Below are 20,835 nucleotides of genomic sequence, written 5' to 3'. Positions count from 1 at the left end.
TTCGTTGTGCATCGTTAAGAACACAAAGGAACCAATTCCCAGTGATTAAGGAGCGTAACGAACTCATCCAACGGATTGCAAACAATCCATATAACGCACTTCTCCAGCGATCAGTCGTTGAGCTAGATCCAAGCTGACCATGTCACACAAAATTGTGGGACCCATGTTGCTCGTAACGTAAGTCATATCCATTTAAAGTCAATAGGAAAGCATGATATCGAATGACCTGTCTTTATCATCAGAATCCTGTTCAGCATTGCACCGCAGGAGCTACTGGCACGCAATTTGGTCTGCACAGAAAAGCCGGAAGCGTTCTGGCAGGATGAGCCCGAATCGTGGTGCCTGATCGAGGATGTGGACCTGGAGGAATCGTCTGAAGATATCAACTTTCCCGAAGTGACCAAAATCTATTTGCGGAACTTCAACGTATCGTACCTCTCGCCAACCTTGCTGTTCAAAATGAAAAGTGTTCAACATTTCGCGGTGGAACATTGCACGATGACAAAGTTGTTTCTGAAACCAACGCTCAGCAGTATTGAAATAAAGAACAGTAACATATCGGAGGTGATCATCGACAAGGACAGCAACTATGAGTTGCTGAATTTCAGTTTGGACGGTATCTATCGCAAGACGTTTCCGAATAATTTCATCAGGTTGACCCATTTGGAAGAGCTATCGATTCGGCACAACGATCTGCCCAAATTCAACATGCGACAGTTGCACGGATTGGTAAAGTTGAAAACTTTGGATTTAAGTTACGACAGGGTAGAGCAGTTGATCATTCCGGAAGCGTTAAATCTGCCTAATTTGAAGGAGTTGTATTTGGCGGAAAATAGTCTGCAGAAAGTACCGGTGAGCATTCGGAGATTAAAAACGTTGGAAAGTTTGAACTTGCATTCGAATCAAATTGCGTTCCTGGAGATGAGTCACTTCAACGGGTTAAATCACTTGAAAAAGTTGGTTCTCAGTGGAAACAAGCTTCAAATAAGCACCATGGAGCCGGTTCATTTGTCAAGTTTGGAAAAGCTGGAGATGATTGGGTGTGGGTTGAAGGAGTTGGATATGCTGTACTGGAAGATGCCGGCATTGAAATATTTCAATGTTTACGATAATAGCCTAGTCGCGATCAACAACTTCCCGGAAAGTTTTACCAAAGAATTGGTTTTCGTTCCAGTTGGAAACCGCTGGAGTTGTTTGAAGCTGGAAACGATTAGTAACAAAGTGACTATCAAAGTGAAAGAAAGAGATCACTATTGCGAGCACAAGGTGGCGGACATTTGCTGCAATGGAGGAAACATTGACTTCAATTTGGTGGACACGCTGGACCGAAAAGTGCAGATGCTAAAATTTCAAAATTCTATTCTCTACGAGAAGCTCGAAATGACCAACGAAAAGCTGGAGAAGGTGATTGGCGTTGTCGATCAGCGAGTGGTCTGAAGGCGTTTTAGTTCGACTGAAAATGTATTTCATCATCTTTTTTTTTATCTTTTGGCAAATATAGCATGCGATTGGTTACTGGTGTCTTATATTTATATTGTTCAAAAAAGTCAACCTGAAGAGTTAAAGAAAGAACAGCTTAGCGATACTTCGCGTTTAGTAACGATAAAAGCTGCGTCAAGTTTAGATTAAATCCATCCCACTCAGTGCGATTAGGGGATAGAGGGCTAAAATACTCCAACGAAAATAAATGTAATAATAACAAAGAAATGAGTCAAGTGGTGAAACTATTTAAATGAGATAGTACGAACTCGTCTTATGACAAGTGAAGGCATTCCAATAAATTCTCAATATAATTTACTAATCAAAAAAATATTGATACTTTTTTCATCTTTTCGTTCACTCAAGAAAAATCGATCATTAGATGTATGTGCCTACCCACATGGATTTTTGCAATGGGGTTTGCCCAATGAAATGTATGTGGGAAGTCAATGAATCTCCTCCTAATTTTACTTTCATCGAATTAATTTGTGTATTACATGGAATCCATAAAGATGACACATACTTTTGAAAGTATTCACCAATGAAATATATTTATTTAATCAATGATTTTAATCGCTGGTTTCATTTCTTGTTTTCTTAATTTTTTGTTTACTATGCCAATAAAAACACGACAGTAAGATAATTAAATGTATTTATATTTAATTCACAGAAAAAGAAAATAGTAATATGCAGTAATGATTCAATTTACCTTTCATTGTGCAATTCCACTGGAGCTGCCGGGAAAAGTGAAACGACTCATAAATGCCCACGGAAGCGGCGGAAGCGGAATCTAAATTATTGTTATCAGCATATTTTGTGGAAGGCAGACACGGCCTTTTATTCTTAGTTTTTAAGTTGGAAATTACTAAAAAATGTGTGTTTCTATTCCGCGAAATATTCCCTAAGGCGTTGCACTTCTCACCTCCATCACATAGGAGACGATTAACTTTTTGCTACAGGTCTTTCAACGCAACCCTACTGGAAGTTTAGCTGGAAGAGAAGTACGCGATCCGCCGGATGATCTGAATATTTTCATTCCAGCGGCAGTGGTAAACTCATTGATATTGTCGTCTTCAGTTCATTTGGCATATTTCAATATGGCAACTATTTTCTGAAATTAATCGAATACCAAGCCGAATGCTTTAAGACTTATATTAAATACAATGAAATAAAATGAGAAAACACTTACCAGTTCCATATAATCACAAAAATAAATCCTTTGCTAGCTTCAGTACTATAAATTCTCTCCGACGCCATTTTTTTCATTCCTGTTCCTACGATTCGGTCACAGATCTGTTGGTGGGTAATTTCCAGGAAGCATTCTTAATGCCATTGAATTCGAGCCTTGTTCAAATACAAGGTATGTGCCGCAAGAATGATGGTCATGAGTATCACATCAAATTGATGAGAATGGATATTTCAGCAACGTATGAGAAATTGCACATACAATTAATTGGTCAATTTTCTTGCGTGTTGGAGAACGACTTACATTCTACAGTTTTTTACTGCTTCTTGAATCAAAATAAGCTTTTTAGAGTATGGCATTTTGTAAAAATAATAAGAAAATTCTAATACAATATTAAGAATCATGCAAACAAAATTCCAATAGACAAATAAAATAAAAATATCAATCGAAATTGAATTTTAAAATCCATTTGTTGAGTGATTATTTTTCAAGGCACCAGAATCCACCACTTGGCCAAATTTTCAAAAATTACGAAATACCGTCATCGTGGGCGACAATGGGTCTAGGTAATGAGAATGGGGTCAGCGCCCTTACCGACAGTAAACGGTCTCTCATAATTTAGTTTTCTTGCCCTCAGATACATTAAATCTATTCTACATGCATTCTATGTAGTTGAAACAGTGACCCATTCTCACCCCCATTTGACCAATTGTCACCTCCAGGACGGTAGCTTTTTTCTGGTTGCATGTTTTTCTTAGGCGACTATCTGGCGCGTATTTTTCGTTGCAACTAAAAATAAGCGGAGGAGTAGATTTTTTTATGAGCGGTACAAATATATGTTTTGTTGCTATTATTCCGAACACCACTGTATGTATGACAGGATAATTGACAGAATGACAGAATTGGTAACGATATAAATCGAACGACTTACATTCTGCCAAGCTTCCGTATGAAAAGGAAGGGAAGACTGTCAGCGTGGAATCTCTCCACTGTCAAAAGAAAGGTGGTTTCATTTGCTCACATACCGTCGCGCGTGGAAAGTGTTTCTATCGAAGAGTACTATCTTTATGTTTCTAATATGACATCAGCATCTAGTCGAATTTGATTTTTTATCGCAGTTCTGTTTCACTCTTTGAGTTCTTCTCGTCATAACCAATTTAGTTATTTCGAACAACTCAGGAACGGAGGTCAATTGGTCTGAACTCCAGAATGATTTGGAGAACTTAAAACATCCGGCTTGGACATATCTAGATCGTAAATCATACACATGGCCTCTAAGGGCCTATATGGACACCATGGGTTGCTATTGGCTTTTTATTGAGCCCGGTTGACTTGGTAGACCAATTCTTCTGAACTCCAGAATGGTTTGGAGAACGTAGAACATCCGTTTTGTACATATCTAGATTGTGAATCATGCACATGACCTATATGGACATCATGGGGTGCTATTGGTTTCGTACCAAGCTTAATTGACCTGGTAGACCAGAGACTGGTAGCTTAGTGTTCATTAAGCACTTCCACAGTTATTAACTGCGAGGTTTCTAATCCAAGTTACCATTTCTGCATTCGTATATCATGAGGCTAACATGATGATACTTTTATGCCCAGGGAAGTCGAGACAATTTCCAATCCGAAAATTGCCTAGACCGGCACCGGGAATCGAACCCAGCCACCCTCAGCATGGTCTTGCTTTGTAGCCGCGCATCTTACCGCACGGCTAAGGAGGGCCCCATGGAGAACCTAGAACAGCTGTAGAAATATTGTCTGCATTTATTATTCGTCAACTCTATTTGTGTTGGGTACATTTTTGAGAAAAAAAAAAACAGCAATAAAATCGTCCATGCACGATATTCGTGTGCAATTTTCGTCCATATAAATGTGGCCAACTGACGATCCTTCCTCCGACAATTACAGAATGTAGATGTGGCCGATCAACAATCAGTTTCGGAAAATTTATGAGCTGACGATTATTTTGGATATATAAACATGTGAATTTGGCTGAGAAATGCCTGAGATATTGCTAAGTCAAATCCGGGTCAATATGACCCGAACAAGTTAGTGTGAGTTTCTTTGGTGCCCTTCAGGAACGTACAAAGTAGGTCAACGCTCAGGAACATAGATTTCTATTAAATAGGAAAAGTGAACAAGTTTCAGACCTTCACATTGTCGCGGTAAAAAGTTATATCAATTTGAAAGTGCGATTTTTTTATTTTCGCAGTTCTAAATGACGCTTTTTCGTTGACTTGTAAAATAGCACTTTTTGGATTTATTGTTTTAAATTTTAAAAATAGTGTCGAAGGTATGGATTCGTCAGAAAAGTTGACATAGTGTCTGTTTCATTTGGAGAACTAAACTTAAATTAAACTTAAAAGAGACATTTCAATAATTATCGAATAACTCTGCTCGCGGTGCAAGATTACTTTTGACAGAAATCGAATCATTTTTCATCGATGTCTTATTGGAATTGCTGGGTGGCAACAGCCATTCTTATAACCAGGTGATTTTTTTAATTTTCGAACTGTCACTTTTAAGTTTAATTCTCCAAATGAGACAGACCCTTAAAATAAATTACATTCTTCTTCCTTCTTCTTATTGGCATTACATCCCCACACTGGGACAGAGCCGCCTCACAGCTTAGTGTTCATTAAGCACTTCCACAGTTATTAACTGCGAGGTTTCTAAGCCAAGTTACCATTTTTTGCATTCGTATATCATGAGGCTAGCACGATGATACTTTTATGCCCAGGGAAGTCGAGACAATTTCCAATCCGAAAATTGTCTAGACCGGCACCGGGAATCGAACCCAGCCACCCTCAGCATGGTCTTGCTTTGTAGCCGCGCGTCTTACCGCACGGCTAAGGAGGGCCCCTAAAAAATACATAATCGATCCATCGATTTTTTTACGGAAGCGGTCAATTTGAAGAATAAGACTAAGGAATCAATATCAACAGCTTGCACATTCTCAAGGCTTTGATCCACAGGTGATTAATTCGATTCATTGCTGTTTGCACTGCGCTCGAGACTAAATGAAAAATATCATGCAAATGCTGTTTAAAGGACGGAACGAAACTCTCACGCAGCACTGAACAAACAGTCTGCTACAAAACAAGAAGAATTGTTGAAAAATGTTGAGACATTTTTCTGGCGAACTGTTTAGATTTGTTTTGTGCATGAAATTCAACCAGGTAAATAATCTCACTTTCATTGTATCAAGAACCATTCCATTTTTTTTATCTGAAGTCAGGTCAAACTATTTTGAAAATCGATTTAAAAAAATCTAATAAGTGCTGCAGTGTGAACCGGCTTCAAGAATCGCCCTGATGTTGGGTCAAAATCTGACAAATCAGCTTTCCATTCCGGGCCAAAATTGGAATGCAGCACGATTTTTTAAATTTTTAATTTCGAGTTAAATTTAGTTCTTTTAAAAAAGTTAGACGAAAGAATAGAATAAAAATACAAAATACAATACAAAAGTTGCCATTTCGAAGCTTAGTATTGACTAAACAACTACAGTAACTACCCGTAAGTTTTCTAGACCAAGTCACCATATTTGTATTCAAATATCACGATGATGCTCATAAAAAATAGAACAAAAATCGAGGCTCATGGAACCTTTCTTAGCCTGGCGCTTAAATGTGAGGTTACTGAGCAATGAGTCATTCTCGCTGAAACCGGGCCACTATTTACACGAGGTTTTTAAAAATGCCAAAATTTATATTCTTTCGAAAGCTTTCGGCAAGTATATTAAGGATCCGAATTAAATTCTTCAGAAAGATGAACCCCTCGTTAGTTATACACGAAATCATTTTAATGGACCCCTCGATTTTTGTCAATTCTTGATTCACCAAAACTAGCATAGCTCCAACATTTCTCAACCAATCGTAGAAATCAGCATATTGTTGGAAAAAGGAAGAGTGCATCCTCAATTTGCAATAGTAAAAATAGAAGCAGCCATATTGAATTTGGCCCCCATCTTGGATTTCCTTTTGAAAACTATTTTTTCGCCAGGTTTGCAACCACCGATTTTGAATATTAGTACACCGATGGAAGGCTTAGCCTATATTGTGCATTGTGTCAAAAAATCTCAGATGTATGTTTTTTCTATCAAAAGTTATGTACGATTTACCAAATTATTTTTTGAAGGCCCATCTGACCAAAGAACATTAATTTTTTTGGTTAATTTGATACTACGACGTCAGTTCCTTGATGTCATACACTATTCTAAGCCAAATATGTTTCAAAAATTAAAAGCATATCTACTACAGTACTTTATTTGAAGGGCTAAAAAGTTTTGAGCATAACGGAGCCGTTTTCAAGTTATTGTATTAAATAATTAAAGAATTTTGGTATTGGTAAATAGTACATAACTTTTGATAGAAAAAACATACACCTGATATTTTTTGACACAATACACAATATAAGCTAAGCTTTCCTACGATGTATTAACATTCAAAATCGGTGGTTGCAAACCTGGCGAAAAAATAGTTTTCAAAAAGAAATCCAAGATGGCGGCCAAATTCAATATGGCTGCTTCCATTTTTACTATTGCAAATTGAGGATGCACTCTTCCTCTTTCCAACAATATGCTGATTTCTACGATCGGTTGAGAAATGTTGGAGTTATGCTAGTTTTGGTGAATCAAGAATTGACAAAAATCGAGGGGTCCATTAAAATAATTTCGTGTATAACTAACGAGGGGTTCATCTTTCTGAAGAATTTAATTCGGATCCTTAATATACTTGCCGAAAGCTTTCGAAAGAATATAAATTTAGGCATTTTTAAAAACCTCGTGTAAATAGTGGCCCGGTTTCAGCGAGAATTACTCAATACCATGTTGAAGGTGGCTATGTTCAAATCTACGGCCAGTCTATGAAATTTCCGGGTAATATTATTGTCTTTGCAACAAATGATTAAAATAAAAAACAGTTTTGTAGCTATAGCTATTTTATTTTAAATTTCACTTGGAGTGGAATTATCTTCTTAGTTGAACGAACCCACAAATTACGTAACGTAAATTTTGCGTTTTTGGACCACCACCGTCTCCCTCGTAACACTTTTTATATGAAAGTTTTGGTTTTTTTTGTCTCCCAACCGGCGGATGTTAGATTTTCTAACAATACTGTATAAGAATCTACCAAAACCTGTATAAGATTCTTATACAAGTATTGTATAAGAATCTAACAATTTTGTTAGCATTTCCAACAATATTTGTTGGAGAGCTTACATTTTTTGTATAACAATCCAACAATTTCGCATATGCCCATTTCTTGTACAGGATTTGTTAGATTCTTATATAGAATTGTTAGAAAATCCAACAACCGCCGGTTGGGTGTATGAACTGTAACGCTCAGCCTGATTCCTTCCTCCTTCTACAACATAGTTACTAAAGCACTTTCTGATATAAAGACTCGTGTTTGTCTTTGAATTTTTGTATCTCTTCCCATTATAAGATTTATCGATTTTTTGGAAACATGTGGCATAAGACAAATTGGTGTATAAGAAAGTCGTATTTATTCACCCACATGGTAATTCCTACATTAAAATTTAAACGAATCTTTCTCATAGTTCTTGAAAATGTCTACTTCTAGAAGTACACATGTTTATATTTATCGACGTTAAATAATTAGTCTTTAATTAAATGGCATTATAAATAACTGAGATTTTCTTGCTGATGAAAAATTCGTTTGCAAAACAAATTGTAATAGCTTTTATATAAAATCGCAATCGCTTTGTATATTGATGTGACCTTTTGAGCCCGTTAAGGGTAGAATTGATAACAATGGGAACAGCTTCCATTTTCATCTCACTGAACATTTATTTATCTTATTGCGATTGGAAGCAGTAGGGTAAAAAGACCTATCATGGAGGGGCTAGGCCCCGCGTCAAAACAAAAAGTGATTTAGAAAATAAACTAATCATCTTTTTTTTACAATACTGTAGTAGAATGGGGTACTTTTTAACTCTAGTGAATATTAGGTCAATTGAATATAATCATGATCGGTCATTGCGTTCAAAAGTTATGAAGAAAATGGTGTGTTGAACCATATATTATAGTCGTGCACTCTTTGTCGCCATTTCAATTTTACTTGGCGCAAATTTAATATAACTGACGACTTTTCAAAGGATAAGCTTTTTTTTATAAAAATAGGACAAGAACTCGATCATTTCGCTATATAAACAGCTGGTGACTAGAAGTGTTTGCGAGAGGGCTACGAAGTTTTTCAGTATTTTAAGTTGAGTTTGGCTAGTTTTGAATAATAGTTACCGTGCAGACGTCATTACGACGTATTTTTGAATTCCGCGAACATAACGTTAATGAGTGAAACGTACAAAAATTCTCGTGGATCATTCCCGAGAGTGCGGTCTCCGTACGTCGTCAATAATGCAGGACCGAGCCCGAACCGACAGTTAGTAGTTTTTCTTTTATTCCTCCCTCGGTGAACCGGAAAGGTACGCGAAGCCGGGTCGCTAGTGAAAGGAAGCTACTAGCTTGAAGGAACGGAACTCGATTCCGAAATCGGCAGCCTTCCATCCAGCCGCCACTTCCTCCGTATCTTTAGTTTCGGCCATATCGTTCGAGCTCGATCTCCATCGCTGTGCGCTAAACTGCAGCATTTGCGGCAAATCCAATTGGCCGCCATCGCCACAACTTGGTAGGAGGAAATCGTCACCATCTTGTTGGCGGAATCCCAAAACATCGTACGCAACGTGAAAGCCCTCCCTAGCAGCACATATGTTTGACATAAGTTACTGCAACTGATATGTGACCAGATTTAGTCACAATCAAGTTGTTGCAACCGTTTTTGTCTGACTTGTGCTGCTCGGGCTGCGCAGGCATGTGAGCTTATTTTCCATTCCGTACCGGTAGTGCCCATCACCACCCACCCATCTTGTTTATGGTGCTGGGACAAATGAACCTAGTGCAGTTTACCCCAACCCACCTGACAGTTCATCGTGTGACCCACACTTCAATAGACAGGTTGATTAATCTCGAGCCCTGATGAAGATCCAAACCCCCGGATCGAAACGTTGGCAATGATTTGAAATTATCAACATTTTCATGTGACTGAAAGCCGAAAATCCTGAAAATTAGCGTACCGATAAAAGTAGTCCAACCCGAATGGTAGAATAAATGTTGCAATTTGAAGAAGTTAGCTTGAGTGTTTATTTTGTATTGCGTTTCACGGGGCTAGGAAAATTTACTCCCATTGCGTTGGGCGTGGCTACAGTTTAATCGAGTTCACATTCTAAAAACGGTGACATGACCAAACAACTTGAAATGATTTTCTTTTAAATACACTTTGTGCCAAGTAGGCAAAATTTCCTGAAACACTAAAACTATGCAGTTTTTAGCATTATTGATTGAATTGACATGAAATAGTGGTCCGAAAGTAAATATTTATTACGAGATCGATCATGTTTCATATCAAACGCAGAACTTTCGCGAGATCCGGGACATTAGTGTTCCGTTTTGTACGGTCGCAAAGTAATTCAATCAGTGCGCGTTTAATCGTATTTCGTATCGGACACAGAACGTTAACGAGATCCAATTAATCAGTTCTGTTTTGATCGGTCGGAAAGTAAATCCATCAGAGCGCGATCGGTTGTGTTTCGTATCGGACCCAGAGCTTTTGGTAGAGTTAGAAATAAGGTTCTGTTTTGTGCGGTCAGAAAGTAAATCAATCAGTGCGCGATTAATCTTGTTTCGAATCGGACGCAAAACTTCCGCGAGCTCCGGGTTTTTATTTGTGTTTTGTTCGGTCGGAAAGTAAATTGATGTGTGAGGACTGACCATGCTTCGTATGGGACGCAGAACATCGATTAGCAAGCAGAATGGTCACGCTATCTTAGATAATTTGTACTGCTTTGTGTGATTCGTAAAGTACATCAATTAGTTCGCGTTTTCAATTCGCATTTAATATAATACCCTTCCAGAGATCGCATCACTTACCAAAGTAAAACAGCTAGATTCGGGAACGAACGAAAAAAGATCGTATCTTACATCCAATTAGAAATTTTTCCCTTAATAATTCATTAACTAAGACGAAGCTCTACCCCTCGAATCTAACCCAAAAGTTCCAATAATTTCCGCTAGTCGAGCTGAGTCGATGAGTATATAACACAATGGGTCTTCGAGGCTTCTATAAAAAGTTTGTTTTCGTAGTAAAATGATAGCCTTTCAGTACAACTTTGTTCTGTTATTTTTCAGAATTTTATTCAAATGGAAGGTGGAGATGTTTTATATTTGATTGGGATTTCTTGGAATTTAATTAAATTTAAAGTCTCGATTTCTTTTCCGGAGCTTTTATATTAATTCCATTAATAACGTATTGCAGTAACTTTAATTCCCAATCACCAATTCCCACTGAACTGTGTTCACTGCGGTACTGAGGTCCATTCAAATGATTTCCTACTCCACTGCACCCAACTTAACTCGCTTGTTAGAAAGGTATAAAGGGTGTAGTCGAACATATGTATCTGCATTCAAGGATAAAAAACTGAGCTCTTCCAAAAACAAGATCGCATAAGCACATGTTTCACAAGCAATCGAACTGGAGGACGCTTCAAACATCTGTGGGAAAGAGCTCATCTCTTGAGGCTTCGTTACGGTTATGGTAAGGTGATGGTATTCTCATCACTCACCATATCCATAAGATTTAAAGATTGCTTGTTTTCGAAGAGCTGAATCAAGGCGACCCATCTATTAGTATGCTATTGGGTATTACATTTGTCTGAGTACAGCATTTCAAAGAAATGTTTAAAGCCATCTTTTGACACCCAAATTAATTCGGGATCAAGCGAATTGTTGATGTTCGAGATTCCAATCCTGTTCTAAAATTTTTGTAATTTCAGTATGGAGGTCGGATAACGAAATTGTGATAAAACGAAAAAATAAATTCATCAATTAGGCACGATTTTGGTTGATCTTGTAGGTTCACTCTACTACTCCAAATGTTATGCCACCGACTAACATCAATTATTTTGTGAGGCAATACCAGGCCGTACGTCAGATATTGCAGAACGTGCCCACACATCATCTATTTATCGACTTCAAAGCAGCATATGATACATTCGATCGGGACCAGCTGTGGCAGCTAATGCACGAAAACGGACTTCCGGATAAACTGATACGGTTGATCAAGGCGACGATGGATCGGGTGTTGTGCGTAGTTCGAGTTTCAGTAGCATTCTCGAGTCCCTTCGAAACGCGCAGAGGGTTACGGCAAGGTGATGATCTTTCGTGTCTGCTATTCAACGTCGCTTTGGAGGGAGTAATACGAGGGGCAGGGATTTACACGAGTGGTACGATTTTCACGAAGTCCGTCCAGTTATTTGGTTTCGCCGACGACATTGATATCATGGCACGTAACTTTGAGAGGATGGAGGAAGCCTACATCAGACTGTAAAGCGAAGCTAAACGGATTGGACTAGTCATCAACACGTCGAAGACGAAGTACATGATAGGAAGAAGATCAAGAGAGGTCAATGTAAGCCACCCACCATGAGTTTCTATCGATGGTGACGAAATCGAGGTGGTTGAAGAATAAGTGTACTTGGGCTCACTAGTGACCGCCGATAACGATACCAGCAGAGAAATTGGGAGACACATCATGGCAGGAAATCGTACCTACTTTGGACTCCGCAAAACGCTTCGATCGAATAGAGTACGCCGCCGTACCAAACTGACTATCTACAAAACGCTGATTAGACCGGTAGTACTCTACGGACACGAGACCTGGACGATGCTCGTGGAGGACCAACGCGCTCTGGGAGTTTTCGAAAGGAAAGTGCTGCGTACCATCTATGGTGGGGTGCAGATGGCGGACGGTACGTAGAGGAGGGGAATCAACCACGAGCTGCATCAGCTGTTGGGAGAACCATCCATCGTTCACACCGCAAAAATCGGAAGACTGCGGTAGGCCGGGCACGTAGCCAGAGGTGCACAGCAGGCAAGGTGGATCAATCAGGTGGATGACGATTTGCGGACCATCCTCAGACTGCGTTGTTGGCGAAGTGCAGCCATGGACCGAGCCAAATGGGGCGGCCTTAGTCTGGTAATAATAATCACTCTACAGATAAGAGAGGTTGGTAAGTTGTTTTTCACTACTAGCTCCAAAAAAAGATTCTCCATCAACCCGGAAATCTCTTGATGTTGTATCAAGGAAACGAAAATTACGAACCCTGTGCCAAAATTTTGGCCAAATCATAAAGTTCGGAATTGTCTTTCGTAAGTTTTACGCCTCCGACTATCATGTAACGATAAATTTAATGTTATATTAATAATGACAGTAATGTGAAAACCTCGGTTTGACTCTAATGGTATTTTGGATTTTTCGCATATGTTTGTTAAGTAGGAGATGGTCCAAAAGACCTGAGGCAAAGCGCAGGTGGTGCAAAATCACACACTTGCACTAGAAATAAATGGTGGACGCGTGGTTGTTTAATTAAGTTCAAAGAATCACACATGAATCACGATGAATTTTCTCAATTTTTGCTTCAAGATATTGAATATCCGATATTGAATTGTAATGATGATAATCTTTCAGAAAAGTAAATGTAATTCAGTAGTCTTCCTCGTTGTTAGTCATTAAAAAGGTGCTTCCTAAAGCATATCGGTCCTTTTCAGAACCACTATTTAACAGAAAAAACGTATTTTTATTCCTCAGATGTGATGGTGCCTTTCGCGATACAATCGTTGGATTTCACCTCAATGCAATCTTGAGGGATATTCCAAACGATTGGCTAAAGTTCGAGTTGTCTGCATTCGTCGGTCTTGGTTAAAATAATGGAATGAATATGTGAATATGTAAATCAATCAATTTGCTTTTCAAAACGGACAATTTTCGATAAAAAGCTTCAGAAGGTAAAAAAGTCGCTCTTGCAGCTTTTCTTGATTTTTTCTTTCCCTATTTTTTTCTTTTTCCTTTTTCCTTCTGTCTCATATATCACTTCTTACTTCATCAAATTTCACGTATTCGGCCAAACAGCATTCTGTCACATAGAATTTGGCTAAATGGTACTCGACCAAATGGCCTGACATCGTTCGAAAGTGCAGTCATTACATAAAGCCGCTCGGTGTCAATTGTTACTGTGGTGCACCAGTTAAAAAAAATGTCCCAAGGGCACTCCCGCCAGAAAAAAACTTCCTCCAGATCCTATACTTAATCGAGAATCTGAATATCTGTAACAAACTCGCTCACTGTAATCATAATTCCCATATTTTCACTGCGTATTCTATCTGAAGCCACAAAACTACCACCACCCCTGATCTCCGTATGTATTTAATCTATGCAAACAGATTGCCTCAACCCGTCATTGTATTCTGATGACATATCCGCGCGGTTTCAGGTCCTACCCACAACGTTTAACTAACTGCATACAAAACGAAGATAAGAAAAAGGACCGACACAATGCTCTCATTATAAGTGGCTCTGGTTGATGGTTACATTGGAGCATCAGTGCTTCTTGTGTGTCCAGTGTCCTCATCTGTTGAATTGAGATGTTCTTCTCCGCTATATAGCCGTACCCGTACACGACTTGACATCGAGACCTACATTACGCTCGACCGACATAATACGTTGCCTCGAGGTAGATGACGTTTCTTGATCGTTCATCTGGTGAGCTCCCCTACCTCTTGTGTGCGTCCGCCCAGCCAGCCCTTGCGTAAATCGAGAGCAAGAAATATGTACCAACCTCACGCACGTTCATCGCATGGTGTCCCGGAGGGCGTAATATCTAGATATCAGTTTACAGAATCTTGGTAGGTATAAAGCCGTAGTGCGCCGCCCGGGATGAAGTACAGTGATGAGATTAGTTTAAATTCTGTTATCTTTACGTCCTACTACTTGGATGCGGAGACATATTTGACCGAGACCGTTGACTGGTTGGTTGCTGTTTGCGATGGGTTGAGCAATGCGTCATTTCATTTGTTTTGCTTAATTTATATTTACTTTGATGGTTCCACAGAGGTTTTACTACTGTTGGTAGTCTTTGAGATGAATAATTGCACTCGTATTTGATAAAAATACAATCGGTTCCAATCGTGAATGTATGAATTAGTACAAAAGACAAAGCAAGCATTCACCGAAATAGTATGAAAAATCTGTGGATAATCATAATCCATAATCTTAAATAAAATTATAAAAATTAGTTTGCTTTTCCTTTGAGGCATTATAACTCACGAACGGATGAACCGATTTGCAAGATTTTCTCACGAATCGATTTGTTTTGAGATCAGCTGTGTTTAAATATATAAAACTTATAACATTTCGCTGGAAAAGTTGAACAAATGTAAAAATACTACGTTTTCATTAGTTCTGAAGAAAACCATCAAGGTCGAACTAAAATCAATCTAGACGAGTGCGATTCTGCAATCAATTAAACGATTGACATGTCGAAGAAAAACAGCCCGAGCAAGATCGGGCAGGTTCGTTTAACCTCATAAAAGATACGCCTAATTGCTTTCAAATATTGACGCTTCTTCTAACACTAGCTAATGACTGCCAAATGGTCGTTCTCATCTAATTTTCTTTTTCTTGTATTCCCTATATGACATCGACATCAACTCATCAGTCTTCTCGTCCCATTGTTTCTGAAGAGTGGGTGAAACTATACTAAATGCTAATTAGCTGTCGAATGGAGCTGATGTTGATGCCGTCTATCCGAAGAGCAGAAGAAAAAAAAACCATTACGGTATCAGGAAATTCTCAATTTCCGACCGTCGTCGATCGCAGCGCTACTTAGAAAGTCAAGCATTTGCGCTCGCGTGTGTGGAAAAATAGAAGGCTCGGCCTGCCCAGAGCCTGCAACGGGAGCTGGATTAGGGGTTTCGTAAAGCCCCGAAAAGGAAAGTCCACCCACCGTATGCTCTGTGCTGTGCGCGATTTCGATTGTGTAATGCGTTTAGGAAAACATAACTTTACACTTATGCAAATCGTACGGTGAGTAAATCTGGATTTTTTGTACCCGTATTTCTACCTTTGATGTTTGAATGCAGTAGCGACTGATGCACAGTGGTGCATTGTCTAAAAAAGTGCCAACTTATTTAAGCTAAATGAAATCAAAGAGGGTAACTGTTCCGATCTCCATCTCACTGAACTATATTCATCTCATCGCTAAGCAAAGAAATGCGGCACCAAATTCATCGCTTTATTGTCAACTAGCGTGCTCATTGCTGGAAAAAAATCACAAAAATGATAAACAAACCAAATTCCTTTTCATTGCTTTGTTTTTGATAGGATGAATATCAGAGCCATGACATGAAGTCCAGGAGCAGTTCCCCTATATTTGTTTGTATCAATTTTCTAGTTTAGCTTTCAAATATCCAAGAACATGGTATTTTCTGGCCAATTAAAATTTAGATGAAGTTATTATTTTCTTCTAATATTATACCGATTGACTTTCGCCCTTATTCCATTCGCATGAAATATAACAATCGCCCGAACCAATAATCCTGTCAGGTCGGGTTTTTGCCCGTTTGGCATAAGGTGGTACCTATAACGTAATGACGTTTGGTATAAATGTCGTTTGCCATAACCATAAAAGTATTATTCATCATGGCAAACGGTATTATTCCAAACTATTGATAAAAAGGAGCGGATCAATTGATGATCAATTACGGATTTATGGAAGACAACTCATACATTTCCGATTATGTCAGCTTCCAGCTGCCAAAAGACATCTAATGCCAAGGAATCGGAATTCAATTCGAGTGAATGCTAGAGAATAATAATCTATTCGGACGTTTGAACAATTGGAGAATAATCGATTAGTATTTGATATCTTATTTGAATGGGAAATTGAAATTTCTAAAAAAAAAGCTATTATTTATTCGGGCACATGGTTTGTTTGGACGAATGGAAATTTCGAAGTGAATTTTTGACCTACCAGTCCAGTTTATTTTTTTGTGTTGCAAATGTAAACGAAAAAAGTTTCAACCGTTGACGGTATGCACCCACTATGTAAGCCCACCGTAGATCGCGAGGGTGCTGTAGAGCGAATAAAAAAGTTTCAATTTAAAGGCGGTCAGTGCAGCGAAATACCAGTCAGTGCATGCAATACAAACAGACACACTCGTCGTAGTATCTACGGCTTCACACTCCATTTCTTTGATGTCGATTTTCATTGCAATGATACCCAACTATACTAACTGCTGGTGTGGTAAATGGTTATTGCTGATTTTTTTTCTGTTATTGAATGGACTGTGTGTGGGATGCTGGTGCACTCTGGGTGTCAAGGGTTTACGCTGTCGGAATGCATTGGATGAAGACTGTAAAGAAGTTAGTTTATAAATGAACCGAACTGAACAAGCTACTATATTCAGATTACCGTCACGACGTTAAAACTTGTCCGATAAAAACTTCTATCAAAGTATTGGATAAATAGAAATGAATTCAAAATCCGTAAGACATGGATCTCCAGTAGCCTTGTTAGCAAAGACTAAAATAAAAACTTCCCCAAAAAATATAAAATTTCCATAAAATTAATCCGAGTATGAGCAATAAATACATATACAATTTCCATGAATAATATAATAAACAATAAAATAAACGATTAAGAATTTTCCACAAAACAAAAATAAATTAGCAAAAAAATACAATTGTAAAAGAAAAGAAATCGAAATGTTCAACGAGAAAAAAATACAAAACTTCCATAAATTAATCAATATTAGCAATAAACAATTACAAAATTGTACACAAAATACAAAAATTTTCCACAAAAAAATAAAAACGAAAAAATCGATAAAGAGCAATAAAAACTATAAAAATTTCCATAAAGTAATTTAAAAAAGCAACAAAACTGAGCATTTTTCCATAGATGACCCCTTCCTTTAGGGGCCGTACACATATTACGTAATTACTTATGGGGGGAGCCCAGTCAACATTTTGGTACCTATAACTCTTGATATAGGTTATTATATAAGAACCAACTTAATCGTATATAATGCACAGATTGGCTATATACGTATCAAAGTGGAGGCGATATAGGTACATACGAGTTACGAGTACGAGTTTTATTTTACGGTTTTTTCCGACATCAAAAGAACATTATTACGATTAAACATTAAAATATAGAAAATAAAAATTTTTTTATCAGCACCAAGTTTCGAACATGCGCTCTTCAGATTTGCAGGCGGATACTCTACCACTGAACCATACTGCACATCTTGAAGTGAGATAGCTTTTTGTTCAACATAAACTACACAATTTATATCTTTACAACTGCTTGAAACGTCTACAAGCCATTTGGACTGAAGTGGTTCCGATTGTATTACGATTCACATAGGCATTCATTCGCACTGATATAGGATATTGCATGGAATATAAGTCATTACGAGTTTTTATTTACACAATTACGATTGATTTTCACTACGGTAAAAATTATCGTATACGATGCACTCAATACAACATTGTTCGACAATAATCTAACAAAGTTTGATATGGAATGCGATTTAGATTTTTGATGGACGCAAATGCGACTTTATTTGCTGTTTGTTATACGATATGTGGTTTACTGGGAGGGGGGGTCGGTCAATATCTTACGCTCCATATGAATAAAAAATCATTTGTATGAAAACAATCTTACATGGGGGGAGGGGGGTTTGAAAAATCCAGAAAAATTGCTCACGTAATATGTGTACGACCCCTTTAAAGCGTTGAAAGGTCATGGAAAACTTTATCAAATCAATTGCTTTTTTGTATTTTTTATGGAAATTTTCCTGTTTTCTTTATTGCTCTTCATTGATTATTTTGTGGAAAAGTTTTAAATTTTTATGGGATTTTTTTATTTTGTGGAAAATTTTGTAATTGTTATTGCTCATATTGATTTATTTATGAAAAATTTGTATCTTTTCCGTGGAACATTTTGATTTTTTTATGGCAATTTTTTACAAGTTTTGCTTTGAAAAGTGCTAATTTATTTTTGTTTTGTTGAAATTTCTCATTTGTTTATGGACATTCTGCATTATTTGTGGAAATTTTATTTTTATTTACTCTAAATTATCTATTGGCAGTTTTATATTGATAAGAAAATTATTTTGAGCTTTTTAGTGGAATGTTTTCACCTGTCATAAGACGAGTTTATACAATCCCATTGAATTCCACCACTTAATTGTATCTTGACAGATACGTATTTCGACCTCAAAAGTAAAGCCGTCTTCAGTGTCTCGTACTTGACTCGACGACTTGACTCGAGTCGAGTCAAGTACGAGACACTGAAGACGGCCTTACTTTTGAGGTCGAAATACGTATCTGTCAAGATACAATTAAGTGGTGGAATTCAATGGGATTGTATAAACTCGTCTTATGACAGGTGAGTTTTCATATTTTTTATGGAAAATTTCTAATTCTTCATGGAAATTTTATATTGCTGCCGCGAGCAAAGACGTAAGATTGCCTATCCGGAGATGGCGAATTTGAATCTCGGTCCGGTCCACGATATTTTTGGTTTGGAAACATTCTCGACACCTTGGGCATAGTGCATCTATTGTACTTGCTGCACAAGCTACATACTCATGCAATGGCGGGACTAGAAAAGCATTAAATTAATAACTGAGGAAATGCTAATAGAATACTAAGTTTGAAAGCAGGCCAAGTTCCAGTTGGAATGTAGATCCATTAAAAAAGAGAAAGAAAACTTGGAACAAAAACTTTAGATCCTTTTAGTACGTTGTTTGTCAGCTCATAATAGTAGTTTGTGCAACTAGTTGCAAAAAGATGATTTTTTCAGCACGAGTTGTACGTTTATCCAACGAGGCTTGCCGAGGCAATTCAGCCAAATGTAGTCATGTAATTACTGTTCTGATGTTGGTTTTTCATTAGAGCACCCAAATGAGTGCTATAATTAACTTTTTGCAACCCATTTGAGTTGCATAATGGTCATTAAAGCACCCATTTTGTTGGTATGGAAAAGTAGGCCGTTTTATCACTCAAAGACGAATTGTAAACCAGGTATTATGATCAGGAATTGCAAAAAAATATTTAAAGTATTTAAAGTTTATATTGGTCCGAATTAGGATCAACCATTGGATCATAGGGAATAAAATGAGGAACACCTCGAGAAGGTCGTATTGGGTTTTCTTACAACTCGTCCTAATGTTGTATTATATTAACTTTCTATGTTAAGTGATTCGGAAGTATGGTGAGGAGATTTCAATTCAGGACATAAAACAATTTGGACGTAAATTTTTGACAGCAAAATAAAATTTCCATGAAGAATTAGAAATGTTTCATAAAAAATTAGGAAGTTGCCAATAAAGTAATTAGGGTATGAGCAATAAACAAATATAAAATTTCCACAAATAATGCAAAATGTCCATAAACAATTGATAATTTTCCACAAAACAAAAGAAATAAACCCCTTTAAAAGCAAAAATTGCAAATATAAAAGAAAAATTTTCATTAGTTTCATAAATAGGTCGATATTAGCTATAAACAATTACAAAATTTTCCAGATAATACAATTTTTTTCCCAGGGAAAAAAAAAATCAACAAAATAATCAACAAAGTGCAATGAAAAAAATAAGAAAATTTAAAAAAAATTACAGAAATCAATAAAATTTATGAAATTTTTCATGAATTTCAAACGTTTTTAACAAATTCAATACGGTTTTTTTTCACCTTGTTTTAACATAAAATTTAGACATACTGCTTCAAAAACGGATGCAAACCATGAAAAAGTAGAAATATGGGGGAAAATATATTTTTTAAAGATATTTTGGGGCTTCCAAACCTTCCTTGCGTTCAAATCTTGATGATCTACATAAACAACAAAACGTTTTATACGGTCTCAATCCTAATTTGAACATAATTAAACTATTTTTATTAAATCGCAGTGTTACAAGAACATCAAGGGTACTCCAAACTATTCGTGAGTTCAGATCTTTTTTTTCCAATTATTTGTTTATTTTCTGGGCTCAGTCGTGTGTAACACTTTGCGGAGCCATCACCAAATTTTTGTATTCGTTTACAAAAAATAATCTTATTATCTAATACAAACTTGATTCAAACTAATCATGAAAAATTTCAATCTGTTCAACTGCAATACAATACGCTGCTGCTATCCTCGCCTTGTCATCTTCAATGATCTGTTTTCGTTCGTTTTCATCTGCAATCCATTCATACGTCGGGATTCTAAAACTTCACGATGAGTGAATCCGATAGTAGGTTGCC

At 37.3% G+C, this 20,835-nt stretch overlaps 2 protein-coding genes across 2 annotated transcripts in view; one reads left to right on the top strand and one right to left on the bottom strand.

The window, feature by feature from the left end:
- LOC134213413 (uncharacterized) overlaps window positions 1–20,835 on the bottom strand; it is a 391,718-nt gene that overhangs the window by 166,169 nt on the left and 204,714 nt on the right. The gene's annotated exons all lie outside the window — the stretch shown is intronic.
- Window positions 122–1,528, top strand: LOC134217700 (leucine-rich repeat-containing G-protein coupled receptor 4-like). Its single transcript, XM_062696511.1, has 2 exons — window positions 122–177; window positions 243–1,528. The coding sequence occupies exons 1-2, from the start codon at window positions 140–142 to the stop codon at window positions 1,435–1,437; spliced, it is 1,233 nt and encodes a 410-aa protein (XP_062552495.1). The 5' UTR covers window positions 122–139; the 3' UTR covers window positions 1,438–1,528.

Source organism: Armigeres subalbatus, chromosome 2, assembly GCF_024139115.2.
Source record: "Armigeres subalbatus isolate Guangzhou_Male chromosome 2, GZ_Asu_2, whole genome shotgun sequence".
NCBI classification, from domain to species: Eukaryota; Metazoa; Arthropoda; class Insecta; order Diptera; family Culicidae; genus Armigeres; species Armigeres subalbatus.
This window is presented reverse-complemented; position numbering and strand designations above follow the sequence as displayed.

Excerpts from the sequence above, each read along its gene's own strand:
- LOC134217700 (XM_062696511.1), top strand. The coding sequence starts at position 140 with ATGTCACACAAAATTGTGGGACCCATGTTGCTCGTAAC. Across the intron at positions 178-242 it reads GGACCCATGTTGCTCGTAAC|AATCCTGTTCAGCATTGCAC; the intron begins GTAAGTCATATC and ends CTTTATCATCAG.